Genomic DNA, 15384 nt, shown 5'->3' on the forward strand with positions numbered 1-15384 from the left:
CCTACACCATTAGGGACAAACGGGAGCTTGACCCGCCTAGCAACAATTGCTAACATGAATATTAATGAGGAAAGGTTGCGTGCAGTACTCCAATTAGGTCAATGCCTAACCAGTCATCAGCAATACACCAATGGTGACAACCCACCATTTAAAAATAAAAGCTCAGAAATGTTTAAAAACCATATATCTACATGATATGGATATTTATGTTTAACCTGCAAATTAAAAATCTGAAATTAATCCTGAACAGGCCAATATTGTACATCAATTAGAGCTTGATCTGGAAGTTAAAAATAAATGCATCACAAATGTTAATTTGCAAATAGTTTTACTGTAAGTATACAAAACTGGACAGACAAAAACTATGAAAATTGGATCTTATATACAAATGTTTGAACATAACGCAGTAAGCATGCTGGTCTTGGCGCAGGAAGCGTGGTTCGTCATGCTGAAGACTGGACAGAAGCTGACTGGACAGCAGGCTGCAGGAAACGAACAAAATAAAATTAGCAAACAGGCCAGAGAACAGTGCAGCTTCATATTCTAGGTTGCTTTCATATTGCTACTGCAATTGGGAGCATTTAACTGACATACAATTGCTTTGCACAAGTAAAGGCGTGGCCACCTTTAGTCATTTGAAGGTCGTACCCAAGAACCATGTTTGAACATGTGAACAAAAGGTCGAGCTCACATCACATTAAAGTTTCCATGTCCTCGCCAGGAACATTTGTCTTAAAAAGGATTTTCAAGAAGTTAAGCTTCATTCATTCTAGCCAAGTTCTGAGGTAGCATCCACAATAGCTCAACAGTGCTAGCTTAAATGTATTGCATAACAATACAAGCCTAACACTCGCCTCCTGTGATTTTTGCTCCTCAACTCCATTGTTGGCACTAGAGTTTCCACTGCAATAAATTGTGGCTTCCTGTTTGGCCTTCTTAGCATCAGTGTCCTTTATGGGGCTGTTCTCCTCTGGTTTCCTCTGTGTAAAAATATAAAACATGGGGAAGAAGGACAAGACTGAAAGCCTCGCAACTGCATTCCAGATTGATTTCTGGAGAGAAATTTAGCAATAACCAATTGCATGTGCCATTAAACAAGATAATGAAGGGCTGCTACAAATCATTCATACAAATGTCCATTCCCCAAAAAGCAAGGATCACTACAAAACCCAACAGCTCGCCGAACTACCTACAACACAGTAAAGAGCACTTGACAAGAGCGATTGCTCTGAAACTTGTCACTGTGTGCAAGAGCAGCGCACGCAATACCTATATACCATTTTGTGCTTCAATTTATATGTTTCAAACCAACTTCTAAGAACTCATCTCACCTTCTTTCTGACTAGGTGTGAGATGTCTGAGGCCACTTTGGAAGCTGCACCATCAGCTGACTTCACTGGAATCTGAAATAAAAGTTTTTCATTTTTTGTAACCAGTTCTACATTTCAACAATGATCTTACCTGAGTGGGGACAGCAAATGCTGAACTGCCTCCGTTTTCACTTTGGGTTTCTGATGAAGTTGAAGCACCACCCTGAAAGGTAATTTGGCAAAGCTTGTTGATGAAGTTCAATATCTTGACGATTTTGTTAATTTCAGGCTGGACCTACAAGAGTCTGCTGGATGGCCAAAGAGGCAGCACTGGCTGTTTTCTGGGTCTCCAAAGCATCTTCTATTTTTTCTCTAATGTCAGGCAGAAGCTGCTTCAGCTCTTCTATCTCAGTGCTCGCCTCTGTTGTCTCTTTGTTGCCCTCAGCAGCATCGATCAAGTCCTTCAACATGGCTACACAAATAATTGGATAGGTTTCATTCCTGTAGTTTAGAGGTGTGCAAAAATTTCCGATTCTTCGCAATTCGGCAGTGGAAGATTCGAGACTGATTCACAAATATCCAAACTCCAATTATTGAAATATGTCAAGTAAATCAGAACTAAGTCAGCGCAGTCTTCGGGACGCAATGAGGAACTGACTGAGAGTAACCATCATTCTAGTCATTACCCAGGTAATGACAATGCACAACTCTCGCCCCTAGATTAAAAAAATACCCGACTGCCGCTACAAACTAGGTCCACATAATGCTAAGGTAGATAAGAGATTTACATTAGGCCTGAACGATATATCGTTTAAACATCGCCATCACGATGTGCTCTTGTGCAATAGTCCCATCGCAACGACGTGCGATAGTTTTTTTAATTTTTTTTTTTTTTTTTTTTTTTTTTTTTTTTTTAACTCCACTAACGTTTTGGGGAAGGAGAGCGCAGTCTCTCCCTCCAGCTCAGCAGTCATGGGCTCCTCCCCCTGCTACAGCGGGGTGAAAGGAGGAGGGGCCGTTCTCAAACTGAAACCAAGCAACACGTTGAAGGAAGCGAGGGAAGACAGTCTCAAAAGTAGTTCTGGAAGTATTTTGGCTATCAAGATAAGAAACAAAAAAACAGCCCTGTCGACTGCCTCAACAAGTAGTAATACGTCGAACATGCTGGACAATTTGAAACGCAAGTATCTATGCATTCCTGCTACAAGCTTCCCATCAGAGAGGCGTTTTAATAAAAGTGGGAACATTACTACGTGCCAACATTCTTGTCTCGAGCCTGCAATGGTGGATAAACTAGTAGTCTTGGCCAAAAATCTGAGACCCAGTTGAGAATTGCTGAGCAAAGAAGGTGGCCGATATGCAGACAAATACATAACAGCTGCACGAATGTCTTTTCCTTTTATTTCTGAGACAGCTATCAGGAAGGCAGGAAATTTGAATTAAAGTTATTCAGTTCAATTATTTACAAGTTCAATTGAGTTTTTATAATTTATTGTAAATTGTATTTTTCAAATAACTATAGTACAGCTGCACATATAGTTTTAATATTTAGTATTTTTGTTTAAAGATTTTTTTTACAACTTTGTTGCTGTTATATATATATGCATATGCAGACATGGCTTCCTGGATCCCTTCATACAGCAATCTTCATCATTCACAAATGAAACTTATATGAATACACTGTCACGGTGAGTTATCCAAAGTATTTCCAAACAGCTATTCAAGTCATCTAGTGAAAATTTCTTTATATATTTTTTTCTAATATCGTAATATCGCAAACCTCCCCACTCCCAAAAAAAAAAATAAAAAAATAAATTTAAAAAAATCGCAACAATAGTTTTTTTCCAATATCGTTCAGGCCTAGTGTATATAGAACTAGATGAGATGACTGCGGCGTTAGCACATGTATCGAAAACTAGATGTGAAATTACAGACTTGCCCGCGTTGGTAAACAGTCGCCATCTTAAAGTAGTAGACTTCCCTGGAAGGCTGTTGTAGCAAACCTAATTAACTTTTTATCTAAAATACTTCTAAATCAACAAAATCTTGACTTAAAATCTTTAAATGGTGAAACAGTTTTAAAACTTATGTCGAAAGTAGACTGAAGGGAACTAATGAAATAACAGGCGCAATTTTAACAACTAACAGTTGATTCACAAGATTAAATTTAATGTAGTTTAAAGCTGCTAATACAGAACTGGGACTTCAGTGTTTTCTTTACTGTTAACTTGATACTAAAATAGTTTAAGTCTGAGAATCCTTTTGTAACTTGTGTATGAAACATTAAAAGCAGCAAATAACTTGGCGCGGGGGGTCCCTCACTAATCGAATCGTAGCCGTAATCGAATCGTTAGGTGCCCAAAGATTCCCACTTCTAGTTGTTTTGCCTCAATTTTATAAAAAGTTACCAAAAATTTTATTTGGTCTTACCGAGGCGCGTTTCAATCACTTTTATGGAGCTGTTGTAGTGCTGAATTGCCAGGCTGTACTGATTCATGTAGCATAGTGTTGTGGCAACATGGTAATGGGTCTCTGCCAGCAGACGATTATGAGGAGGAAGATGCTTTAGCTGCAAAGTCAAACATTCCTGGAAATCTTCTAGTGCCTGAGGATAGTTGCCTATGAGACAAAGCACAGGAGAACGATAAATGTTTTACACACGCTGCAACAATTCTCAAAATACAATCTCCTTTACTAGTAATGCGTAATATTTCCAAGACACTGCATGCAAAGTGAGGATTAGTGATTTCCAACTACTGTGGTTCATGTCTCATCCACACCATTTTGCAATAACAGTGGAGAGAAGTTTATTTGAATTTAGAATGTCAAGCCTTCAGTGTAGTTTTATGCTGTGCCGCAAAGAGACTGAACTGTACAACTGAATTGCAATTAGCTGTAAAAGTTACAATTAACAACTTCTCAAACATTTACCATTCAAAAATTCAAGCATAAGATGCACCAATTCCAACATCTTGATGAAACAAATGTAGCCAAACTTACCCGTTTCCGCACCAACTTCTCCAAGTTTCAAGAATGCCTGTGCGGCCATTAGCTGGTCTTCTTTGCTTTCCTTTCTGAAGCAATTTCGATAAAATTACATTAAAATGAGTAAGTCTACAAATCGCTCATCCATTGCATCTGCCACTTACCTCTTGTAGATAACCTTCGCCACCTCTAACATTTCCCAAGCCAATTGCAGATTTCCCACTTCCTCCTCTTCCTGATCAGTGTTAGACACAAGATTTATAAGAAAAATAAAATAAAAATACACTAAAAGTGAAATTACCTTGTCACCACCATCATCATCCCCTTCCTCATCGTCGTCATCATCATCAGCATCCTCCTCTTCATCAGCAAGAAAATAATTCATGTTTAGAAGCGTGACAAAAGTGCACAAAAACTGCCCAAAAGACTTTTTTTAACACCAGCATGTGAACTATAATCAGTTTAAAAAAAAAATACAAATTAAACCACCAAGGACTGACTAAACCACCAAGGATTGTGACACACCCATCATGCAATTATAGTGTTTTATGAAAAGGTCTACTGCCTGCCCTCCGTCTCTTCCTCCTCAGGTTTGGAGTGGCCATTTTCTTCGTCTGCCTCAGTTTCTTCACCATTCTGCTTTTGAGATACTTCAGTCTTTGCCACACATTCAATTCCGGGGGACTCAGTGAGGCTTTGCCCAGTGCTGTTCACTTTAGCTTCCTCAGAAAGACTTCCCTCCTCCCCATTCAGTTGGGAATCAGGAGCCTTCCCACAGTCATTCCCAGCTTGTTTTGAAGGAGACTTTGCCACACCATTTTCTAGCTTCACTTCAGTGCTGTTCTCCAAGCTCGACTCCGGCTTCGTGTCTACTGCCTCAGGCTTCTCCGCCATTGCATCATACACCTGCTTTCGTAGCTCATCGAGAGTCTTTTCTGCACCACAGTGGCATATGTTAAATTAGTATGGCTCAATGTCCAAGGAATTCCCTATTGCGTTACAGCTTGCAATTACCTTCTTTTGACAAAATACACAGGCATGCAACTTGAGCCTTATTGGTGTATGTATGTATGTAGCATTGTAATTTGTCATTTCCACCAAATGCCAGACTAGGCTTTATAAATCTATGACAACCATATAAATGAGTTACTTAACCTTTAGAATTAGGATATTTTGGTACATTTCTGCATCAATGTAACAAATAGGCTTCAACATGCAGAATGTAAATCAAAATTGACTGAAGAATCACAGTGTGCAGTAATTTCATAATTGGCCAAAGAATTCGCAATAAAGCTAATACACAAGTAGTTGGGAGAGGGAAAAAAAAAAAATCAGGATCAGTATATCAACTTGTTAAGCACAACCAGATTGGTCAACAAAAAAAAAAAAAATCAATAAAATCTTTAAAAAGTCATCTTTTGCATATGCCGTTTAGTTTTCATTACAACATCGTCAATGTTTCAGCAACAAAGTTATCCAAATCAAACGTGCCATGTGTTTTTATTGCTTTAAGTGAAATGCAGAGTGCTAAATGTGTACTGACGTAATATTGTATTAAATCGATTGAAGGCAGACTAATATCGGCACATGTACCTCACCTCATGGAATCCATTGCATAATCAATAAAATTTGTGATGGACACACCTATTATGTGGTTTTGAATAAATGTAAAATAAATGTAAGCTACAGTGTCAAAATCCACTATTGACGACAATGGACCAAACGCATGAAATATCTAAAATCTCATTCAATTGCTAAGGTTGTAAAATTGGCAAAACACCTTGTAACTGACAAGTTTGATCCATTTTTTTAATAAGTGGCACAGTATATGTGAAACTTAAAAAAAGTTTTTGCATTGCAGAAAGTTTATATGCATGATGTGTAGCATTGTGTCAATGACTTCATGCCATTTAGTCACCTTGCCGTTTACAGTGCATTATACATAATACCTAATGGGGGGGGGGGGGGGATCTTGTTTTGCTGGTAACTACCCTGGCATGATTTTATAGATTGCATTTCATTGCAGTGCATTTGCTGGAAGTCCTTATGTTAGAAATCTGTTCCAATCAACCCCCGCCCCCACAGTTAACTTCTACAACACAATGACTAACCTACCCCACACAGTTTTCATGAGGTCACAACCAAACAATTCTATATTAGCTCTAGAAAATAAGATTAGGTGTTGGGGGTGTCATCCAAATCCTGATAAAATCATTCAAGGATGTTTGGATGCTTCTAATCTACAGAGACTAATGCGGAGCCCTTACCGTCAAGGTTGTTGGCACTTTCAATATTTGAATTATTAGGCGGGACCTCATCTTCAGATTCTTCCGGAACTCCTTCCAGAGCATTTCCAAGGACTGTGTTCTCCATCCTCCACACACAAAAAGTCAGGTTACATAAAACTGAACCATTTGTGTTCTCACCGCTTATGATCTTAAACAGCCACGAGTGAAAGTTGAACTAAGTTCTAGCAGATAGTAATTTAGAATTTTACTCAAAATAAAATTCACTACATACAGTAACACTGACATGACAAGCTGTTACTCTAATAACACTCAGGGCATTTGAGAAAGGAAAAGTTGATTTTTATGCCAATTAAAATTTACACCTTTATTGCAAAAACGTTTTCCTCCGCAATGTAGCCACAACTATGATTACCCTCTAAAAACTCAAATATTGGTCATGCCAGTTTTTGTAGATTTTTTTTTGTTTAAATAAAACTAGTATTTAAGAAAAAAAAGTAGTCAGATCTTACTCAAAAATTTGCATAAATTTTATTAACAAGCAACTATTCAGATTTTCTTAATATCAAGTCTTAATGCAGTTTTATTTCTGAAAATTGAAGGGATCATTCTAAAACGCTTTAGTCACTGAGAGGTAGGGTGTGGTTTATAGAAGTTAATCTGTGCCACTCAAAAAGGCAAGAAAAGAGGTCTTAAAGTGGGAAGAAGTGTTCTTCCACTGCAAAAGTGAATCACAGTAGTGAGCCAAAACATACGAACACTCATTCAACGGACATGTTGACTCTCGTAGCAAGTCCATGCTACAGAGCAATTTTCTTGTGTCATTGCTTTGCGGTATAGGTAATGCAACGTTGTGCAAAAAGCGTTTGACCGATACCACATTTTTAATCAGTCACATTTCAGCCAAAAATTTTAGCCATCGAATTTCCGATACATCTCTAATATTCACGTCCGTACATTTGATGCAATTGTTCACCAAAATCTTTTCAAATAAAAAGTTTACATCAAAAATATTTGTCTCCAAAAGGACGCGTTTTTAACACTAGAAGATGCATTTCTTTTATATAATGAAGTCAACCGTCAAATTGGTTATGAAAACCAAAGACTCATTTTGAGACTTATTCTGTTGGTCAACAGCCCAAAACATAAAGGCTGATTGACACGTTACAACCTTTTAAGCTGTATATGGCGCCATTGCCAATTACAGCAATTTATAGACCAAATTTTTTTTAAAAAAGTACTGTAAACAGGCCAATAGGAGAACATTCTGGAAGCTAATGTGGGAACTTAATGGGTAGCTGCTAGAGTGGTGTGTGCATGGTGGAAACGATAGAAATTTGTTCACTATCTGATTGGGACTATCGGCAGATTCTCAAAATCACTGAAGTTACCTGGCAAGCTCAAGTAGGGACTTTCCACACAGGAAAAAGGCCTCGCCACACTCATCTGCTGTGTCTCCATATCTGGCAGCTCTGAAGTAGATGAAAACAGCAAATATCAATAATATGGCAGACATGATTTTCAGGTTTTGAAGTCTGAATTTAGATTTGGGCACCATTGGCATAGTAACAGGTGAACAATTCGGGCCCACGACCTAGTCAAAAGTCCGGTACATCACCAGCTCACAGTATGGCTAAATGCAGCAGCTCCACCCTCAAACAAAAACAAATATTTGCTGCCGGCCCTCCCACTTCAAATGGATTACACCTCTACTAGAGAAAAATTGATTCCAATTCACAGCAGAAGGATTGGGGGGACAAAAGCTACAGGTCTAGAAATATATCATTGATGACACTGAAAAAGAGTAATCTTGTAGCCCCTCATAAAAGCAGATTCGAATTAATCAAATGACATTTTGTAATCACTTGCTTTTTCTTTGGAAAACTGATACAGTGAAACAGTGGCTGCCCAAGTTCTCAGCACAGTTTTTCCTACCAATGCAATAACTGCCAAAAAGCCCAGAGTAATATTCAGTCACACTAAAGCCACTTTAAGACATAACATACCTTAGCATATATTGTGAGCCGGAATTGCGTTTACACTTACAGTGCGCCAGGCAAATACTATATACACAAGTCTAACAACGGAGTGAATTTGATTATCGATTTTTGCCAGCAGCTATAAGCAGTCCCGTTTGGGTCCTTGTTCATGTGTAATGTGAGGATGCATGAGTCCCAGTGACTAGAGCAAGAGTTCACTGCTACACTCAGGTTGCTGAAGCAATTTTATGAAGTGTCGAGCATTAGATGGTCTTGTGTGTTAGGTCCAGTGTGAGGAGAGTTCAAGCCAGCTGTATTGTTTGTATTCTTTGTTGATGGGACATTACCACTTAGCGATTATGCTAATCAGTGTCTTAAGGGTCTTTGTATTGTGTTGTAGAAGCATATTAGGACTTTATTGTTAAAGTTGTCTCATTTCTACAAAAGGAACACCACACAAACCCCATTTATATAACAGCTTAGAGTCCTTCAACACAAACTCCTGTTCAAACTAAATTGTATGACAATTACTATCAGTGAGCTTTGAAATTTGATTGCATTTATGAACAACTGGTAAAGAAAACAGATTCATTAGAGTGCTTCCTCTGATTTCATTTTGTTGGTTAGTTTGTTTTAACAAAATAAAAGTCATTGACACAATTTACATCAGCGCTTTGCCCACTAGGGGAAAAAAAATCCGCAACACTATTTGAATGAACAGGACTTGTCCAATTTGTGTAGTGCAGGGGTGTCCAAACTTTTTGCAAAGGGGGCCAGATTTGGTGTGGTAAAATTTGTGGGGGCCAACCTTAGCGTAGAAAATATTTAAGCAAATTTTAGCAAGCCATTCTGTGTCACATTTGCTTTTTTTTTTTAATAATTTCAACAATCTCGCAACTAGCCTTTGTGGAGTTCCTTCGACTCTCGGCCTCTTGTGAAATAGTAATGCTGCAAAATTAAACTAGCTTCAATTTCTCGCTACGCATCTTCCCTGTAATCTTTTCGTACATGTCCGTGCGTTTGGTAAAATCGCCTCACATTGAACTCTAAAAACAGCGACTGTCTCTTTGCAAATGAGGCGGACACAGTTGTTGCGTATTTTAGGTAAGAAATAGTCCAATCTCCTCCATCCTTGAAGCGTCAGCCGTCGCAGTCAACTTTTTGTTGATTGTCGCCATTTTAGAAAATTGGGAGTAAAAGGTCACATGGGGTAATGTTGCTTAGAGTGCTGCTGCTTTTTCTGGGTAAATGAGGAGCAGCATTTAGCGTGTACGCGACTTCAAATGCTGATAGCAGTACTGTTGATCAATTTATTAAGTCTGTGTGCAGGCTAGAAGTTATTGATTTTATGACAGAGGCTGGGGGCAGGATGAAATTTGACCACGGGCCGCATTTGGCCCCCGTGCCTGACTTGTGTAGTGAGAAATTTTTTAATTTTATACTACGAACCATAGTTGTCCATAATACCCCCATCCTTAGCATGTGTTTCTCAATATGAAACACTGCAAATTTGTAAATAAAGGGAAGCAAAAAAGCATCAGTCTAAGGCTACGTTCATACTACAGGTCTTAATGCACAAATCAGATTTTTTTTCGCGTTTCCCCGACTCGAGTGAGGCATTACCTTGACTGTTTGAACGTGACAAATCTCATAGAAGTGGACCATTTCAAATCCGATCTGGGCCACTTTCGTATGCGATTCAAATCCGATCTGGGCCACATTTTTCCAGACTGTCGCGGCAGTCTGTACTGTCCAGTCTCTCAAATCTGAATTCATGCAGCAATTACGTCATCATGGAGCGAGAGAGACTACGGTAGCGGTGCAGCTGTGAGTTACTAGCGCCTAGCTTGCATTGAACACTGCTTTTGGGGAAGGGCCGGGCTTAACAACAGTCAGAAAAAAAAAAAAAAAAGAAAAAAAATGGGTTGAGGATAAGCCTGAGAATGATCGTTCTCTCTGCTCTACATGAGCAATATTTCAACATTCATTACACGGCCGAGAGTCGGGGCAAACTGCCCGTATGTGTGTGTGACATGCACGGACAGTGCGTGCATGCTATCGATCCATATCAACTTTGAATTTAAGCCCAAATGGTGATAATTTATGTCTGTTATTTATGTCCTCTTTTTGAAAAGCAAAATATGATATCCCTGGAATGACTGATTACAGCCAGAATGTGTGGTCATTTGTTATGATGCTTCTGCGCATGCGGGTCTTCTTGCTCAGCGAGTGTCGGACTGCGAATTACTTGAATGGTCTCAATGGCGTACCGCACGCAGGCTATTTTTAGACAGTGACGTCGCATCGTAAAGCGGAAGTAAAGCCGAAGTGGGACATTATAGACCCGCCCTCGCATAGACAACGCAATTAGTGCTACTTTTCGCCGGTAATCTTTCAAAAACGAACATGCCAATCACGCCCCATCATCACTCGTGAGTAAAGACGCACCGTCCAACATTATGCTGCATTCCAGAGAAGTGGGAAGTCAGATTTATCCCACTCGGATGGTACCAGTTCCGACCTCAAAGCATTCCAAGCAAATGTAAACAACAAAGATGGCTGATCGCGACGAGATGTTTTTTATTTTGGCCATCCAAAGACATTTTGACCTCCAGCGAACCTGCCTTCCTATAAGCGATCAAATAGAGGAAAAACGACGGCTGCGTTATAGCCCATACTGTAAACTGCCTTTTTTTAAGTTCCATCCTTTGCTGATAGTCAATATAAAAACATAGCACAACAAAGATAATTCACTGTATGAGGAAAAAATAATACATGGCGTCTCAAATAAACTTGATTTACTTCATTATTGTGTTATCATTCATGTTTTTGAGCGCCATTTTGTCCAGTGACGTCAGATTGAAACAACTTGGAAGTCGGGGTAGTCATTTTTTCTCCGACTTCGCGACTTGGACCTCCCAGTTCGAGTGGTGTTCCAATTATATTTTCCTAGTCAGAGGTCGGAAAAGTCCAACATCCCAGTTTTCTGGAACGCAGCATTAGAACCACGGTACAACATGCCCAGACTTCATTACATCCTTGAGCGATTCTTCCGTGGAAGATTCGAGAATGATTCACAAACATCCAAATTCCGATTATTGAAATATGTCAAGTAAAGCGAAACTAATACACAGCGAGGTCTTCGGGACACAATGAGAACGGACCGCATTGCGTCCCGAGAGTAAACATGCTTGTCTAATAGATATCATATGTATGTAGAACTAGATGCACAATGACAGACTCTACAGCGTGAGCAACACATGCATTGAAAACTTTGTGCGTTAGTAAACAGCCGCCATCTTAAAGCAGGAGACTTCCCTTGTAGGGTGTTGTAGTGAACCTTCCAAGCGAACCTAATTAACTTTTTATCTAAAATACTCCTAAATCAGCAAAATCTTGACTTGAATATCTTCAAAACAGTTTTAAAACTTTCATATGTCAAAAGTAGACAGAAGGGAAATTATGGAATAACGGGAGCAATTTTAACAACTAACAGTTGATTCGTAAAATTAAATTAATTGAGTGTAGTTTAAAGCTGCTGATACATGAATGGGGACTTGAGTAGTTTATTTACGGTTTTAAAATGTTAACTTGAAACTGAAAGTCGTTTATTTAAACCTGAGAGGCTTTTTATACAATTTTTGTAACTAATGCACGAAACATTAAAAGCATCTAATAGCTTGGGGGACTTGTGGGATTTACCACTGACAGTTTACAATATTATTTGCACATTTTACTGACTGACTATGCCATTTCTGTTATTTATAATCTTTTGTGTTTGTCACATAATAAACAGGTCAGTTTCTTGTTACAAACCGTTGTGTGTTATTCAAACTCACCTAATTCAGCTGGCTAGTTGTCATCAAGAGTACTAAAACCTTTTTCAACATGAGTCTGACAACTAATTAAGGAGGCTAAATAACTTTAAACTTTAATACATGCTCAGATAGGCCGGTAGCGGTATCGCCCAGTATCGGTATCAGATCGGAAGTGCAAAATATCGTATCGGATCGGAAGTGCAAAAACCTGGATCGGGACATCCCTAGTCTCAATGGACAAAGGCAGTCTGAACGGGCACGCCCAAAAAAAAATAAAAAATAAATAAAAAATAAATAAATCGGATTTGTGCATCAAGACCTGTCGTATGAACCTAGCCTAATTTACTCCAAATGCAAACATTGGTCTCATGAGTGGCGTAGTAACATGGCAGTGAAGTTTCCAGTTACAGTGGTACCTCTACATACGATCGCTTCGACACACGAACTTTTCGACATCCGACGTAAAATTTGACTCGCCATTTGTTTCTACATCCGACGACATGCTCGAAATACGACGACAATGGCAGCACCGCAGACGAATGCACGGCGGATTTTCTTGTGTGACAAATCAACACAGGTTTCAGAAAAGGTTGGTACAGGTGGTGAAACAAGGAAAAAGTTGATGCTTACCTTCGAAATGAAGATGCAAATGACAGAAAAATATGAGCGTGGGGTGGGCATCCGTGAAATGGCTCAACAATACATCTCCACGGTCCTCCTCCGACCATCGTTCGCCAGTCTTTATAAATTAAGCTGACAATTCTTATTGTCTCCAAAGAAATCGCCAGCTTCGCCACGTTTTCATCATTTCTTTTACAACTTATTCAACACAAAACGCCTGCTGTCTGCCGCAATTGATGGTGTTCTCAAGAGAACATTCAAAGTGAAAGTGAAACTCAAGCTCACCGGTCTGTCTCTGGCACGTGAGCCCCGCGGTGCGTTCAGGTACACAAAAAAACGTCCGCCTTATTAGAACCCGATTCGTTACACTATTACAGGAATTATTATTATTCTTTTTATTACATTATTCCAATTTTGATTTATAATTTATTTGTTTTGCTACGTGTAATTGCCATTTGTAATAGCACCAGCAGTATTTTTTAAGGATTTAGTGCAGGTTTTTGGGCTGTGGAACGAATTAATGGAATTATAATGTATTCCTATGGGAAAATCCTGCTCGACATACGACCATTTCGACTTACAAACAAGGTCCTGGAACGGATTAACTTCGTATGTAGAGGTACCACTGTATAAATATTCGGTTATCAGCGTCCACATGATGGCGCCACAAACAGAATTCACACGTCTCTGGAGGGCGTTTTTAAGAACCCTCGTTTAAATGTACATGATAGGACAAACCGTAGAAAAAGTTTTTTGCCAAATACACCGCTACCTGTAGACCTTCTTAAAATTGTAGTTGTAGACTACAGTTAAGTCAGGAAGCATAAAAATGTCTGACTTACAACATGTCTAAAATAACTTCTATTTTTGAATTGGGGGGGGGGGGGGGGATATTTATTCAATTAATAGATTATAAAAAATAATTTGAAAGACCGAAAGGCTAAATTACTGCGATTTTTATTTAAACCGATACATCGACTAAGTCCAAAAATAATCAGGGATCATAAATAAGTTTGGCAGCTCTGCTGATTCGATGATTAAATTTATTTCATTTGGACGAATGCAGATCCGTCGGAATTGAAACGTGACAAACAATTCTGCGTGTACTCACAACATGCCACATGCTTCCTGAAAGACGCCGACCGCAGAGACCACGTCACCCATCACTAGATGTCTGTTCCCAGTGCCGATGAGTTTCTTTGCCTCCTCCATGACGTCGACAGAGCTGTTACAATGACATACATAGTGCAATCAAGTCCACTCAAAGTGCTTGGTAAGGCCCAGCGAGTAGAACGTTCTGACACTCGCTCACCTGTCCGTCGCAGCTGCTGACGACGAGCACGGCTTCTCGTCCATGCTGCTGTAAAACACAATTAACTCAAACTGATTCAGCACTTTATTAGGTAACGCTACTTAACGTTTGGTCGATATGGTCATTGACGTACCTCATTCACGCAATGGTATGTTACTATATATTGTTAGCTAAACGGCTACTTAGCTAGCATTTGAACAGCTACCGAGTGTATTTGAAGATACAGTACACATGCCGGGAGAATATAAGGTAGCAATGTGAGGCTACTAGTGTTAGCAATTATCACGGTTGTGTTCCGTACATTAAAAATTCAAATGCAAAATTACAGGCGTTACCTCCCAGAACTTGACGCGACGGACGTTTCCTCTGGCATCTTTCGTAGGCTTGGAAGAGCAATGAGGCCAGGCAAAAGCACCAATTATTGTGCCAATTGATTCGAGTCCTGTGTACTGTGTTGAAGTCTTTGTTGGCGCGCTTAAATAGAGGAAAAAGGGATTCTATTTCCGCTCAACTCGGAACGCGGGAGATTTTCTTTAAAGGAGCCGCAACACACAGCACGTGATGCATTCAACGAGGATGGGAACAAACATGTTTCTCCTCACATTGATGCAGCATTTACGCCAATTCAAGGTCAAATATCAAATTTGTATTTTTCTGGCAAGGCGTATGTGTTTTTCAATGAGATACAAACTGAATGTTTTTCAAAAAACTGCTGAACACGCACTGGAGTTGTGTTTGAAGTTTGAGATTGTGACTACTTTCCCGGAAGGAACACACGCCTCGATAGCGCAGTCAGGCAGCGCGTCAGTCTCATAATCTGAAGGTCGTGAGTTCGATCCTCACTCGGGGCAGGTTAATTTTACTTATAAATTTAACCGTCTCACAAATTTAAAGTTTGAGTGTTACCTCAAGCAGGGCTGTCAACAGACTTGCAGGAGCCCGGGGACAAGGACCATTAGAGACCACCCCATACCTACCACGGGTTATCACTTCAATTTACACAGTACTTTTAACGCTTTGCAAGCAATGACAGTGTAAATTTTCAAATTATTTAAGATTGACAGTAAAATTTAAGAGACCATAATGAGATGTGACACAATATGAAAAACAATT

The 15384-nt window shown here is 39.4% G+C and overlaps 1 protein-coding gene and 1 non-coding gene across 5 annotated transcripts; one reads left to right on the plus strand and one right to left on the minus strand.

Annotated features, from left to right (window-relative positions):
• Positions 1–311: 311 nt before the first annotated feature.
• Positions 312–14773, minus strand: nasp (nuclear autoantigenic sperm protein (histone-binding)). 4 transcript variants are annotated; one of them, XM_057841534.1, is made up of 15 exons: positions 14607–14772; positions 14272–14319; positions 14071–14184; positions 7933–8013; positions 6563–6669; positions 4865–5230; positions 4597–4655; positions 4460–4530; positions 4311–4384; positions 3741–3929; positions 1610–1782; positions 1462–1533; positions 1332–1403; positions 855–980; positions 312–482 (listed from the first exon to the last, which is right to left on the minus strand). In XM_057841534.1, the coding sequence occupies exons 1-15, from the start codon at positions 14642–14644 to the stop codon at positions 444–446; spliced, it is 1629 nt and encodes a 542-aa protein (XP_057697517.1). In that variant the 5' UTR covers positions 14645–14772; the 3' UTR covers positions 312–443. The 4 variants fall into 4 exon arrangements, with proteins under 4 accessions (XP_057697517.1, XP_057697518.1, XP_057697520.1 ...); XM_057841535.1 differs by having other exon boundaries at positions 14272–14316; positions 14607–14727; XM_057841537.1 differs by lacking the exon at positions 4865–5230 and having other exon boundaries at positions 14607–14773.
• A 275-nt stretch (positions 14774–15048) lies between these two features.
• Positions 15049–15122, plus strand: trnam-cau (transfer RNA methionine (anticodon CAU)). Its single transcript has one exon. It is a non-coding gene; the product is annotated as a tRNA-Met (tRNA).
• The last annotated feature ends 262 nt before the right edge of the window (positions 15123–15384 follow it).

Source organism: Corythoichthys intestinalis, chromosome 7 (genome assembly GCF_030265065.1).
Source record: "Corythoichthys intestinalis isolate RoL2023-P3 chromosome 7, ASM3026506v1, whole genome shotgun sequence".
Lineage (NCBI taxonomy): Eukaryota > Metazoa > Chordata > Actinopteri > Syngnathiformes > Syngnathidae > Corythoichthys > Corythoichthys intestinalis.

Excerpts from the sequence above, each read along its gene's own strand:
- nasp (XM_057841534.1), bottom strand. The coding sequence starts at position 14,644 with ATGCCAGAGGAAACGTCCGTCGCGTCAAGTTCTGGGAG. Across the intron at positions 14,320-14,606 it reads GTCGCGTCAAGTTCTGGGAG|CAGCATGGACGAGAAGCCGT; the intron begins GTAACGCCTGTA and ends TGTGTTTTACAG. Across the intron at positions 14,185-14,271 it reads TCAGCAGCTGCGACGGACAG|CTCTGTCGACGTCATGGAGG; the intron begins GTGAGCGAGTGT and ends TCATTGTAACAG.